The 1,017-nt window shown below is 41.2% G+C and overlaps 1 protein-coding gene across 1 annotated transcript in view; it reads right to left on the bottom strand.

Moving 5' to 3' along the window:
* The window catches only part of agmat (agmatinase (putative)), a 16,443-nt gene that overhangs the window by 10,689 nt on the left and 4,737 nt on the right, over positions 1 to 1,017 (bottom strand). The window contains exons 2-3 of the mRNA XM_014024410.1: positions 479 to 681; positions 260 to 308 (exon numbers count right to left, since the gene is read on the bottom strand). Coding sequence (XP_013879864.1) covers positions 260 to 308; positions 479 to 681 — 252 coding nt within the window. The remainder of the gene's footprint in view (positions 1 to 259; positions 309 to 478; positions 682 to 1,017) is intronic.

Here is a 1,017-nt window from a genome sequence, read left to right as displayed (position 1 = left end):
ATTTAAGGTTTAATATTTTACAAACAAAACTTGACTGTCAGAATGCAGATCTTTATCTCCTTACTCTTTTTGGACTGAATGGGAGATGTAGGCTTTCCTGTGGAACCAGAAGCCAGTTTACACGACAAAGTCATTCAGAATGACTGATATGAATATTTCAGTCGTTACATTTTGTTTTAAATGTTCATTTTACACCATTTCAGCCCATCTACAGTTTTCACACAGAACATCTGAGCTTTTAGCACAGATATATACTTACTTCTCAGCAACAGCTTGCAGTATTGGGTATGCAATTGTGTGATCACCACCTGCAGATACAACATTTCCTTAACATCTGACTGAACACGCTCCAAAGTGTACAAGGCCACAGAAAAGATTAATGATTTTACAAATGTTCCAGAGTTCATTTATCTATAAATCATTTACTATGTTGGTCTGTGGATCAGAGTGAACAAAATGTGAAGGAAGTCCTTTTTACCCATGGTCAGAGGAATGCAGCCGGTGGCCACGATCTTTCTGTAGGTCTCCCTGATGCGCCTGCAGGTGTCCTTCAGATCAAACACGTTCACATTTACATCCCCGATGTCAGCAACCATCAGGGACTCATACGGTGCCGCCATGGTGCCGCAGTTGTAATTCCTCAGCATGGCAGACTCGACTCTGATCTGTCGTGGACCAAACCTGTTGAGTTCGATGAGAGACAGTAACTTCACACTAACATCACATTAATGTGTTAATTTCTTCATTTTTTCCACTCAAGACAAATCCTATCCTCGACATAACTTTTCCACAGCAGGAGGGGAACTTTTGAGGATTTATTCTCTCTATATGTGTTTTAAAACACTATATTTCTTCATTTTTTTGAACTCCTCCTGCTCAGTTGTCTCTGCACTCGCAGCCCTGTTGACACAGGTGTGATGATGGGAGACCGGGGACAGTAACAACAAGGGACGGTTGCAACACGTCATTTTTCTCCAAACAGAAACAGTGTAGAGTGATGACACTCACACTGTACAT

The sequence above is a fragment of the Austrofundulus limnaeus genome, unplaced genomic scaffold (assembly GCF_001266775.1).
Source record: "Austrofundulus limnaeus strain Quisiro unplaced genomic scaffold, Austrofundulus_limnaeus-1.0 Scaffold421, whole genome shotgun sequence".
In the NCBI taxonomy this organism is placed as follows: Eukaryota; Metazoa; Chordata; class Actinopteri; order Cyprinodontiformes; family Rivulidae; genus Austrofundulus; species Austrofundulus limnaeus.
This window is presented reverse-complemented; position numbering and strand designations above follow the sequence as displayed.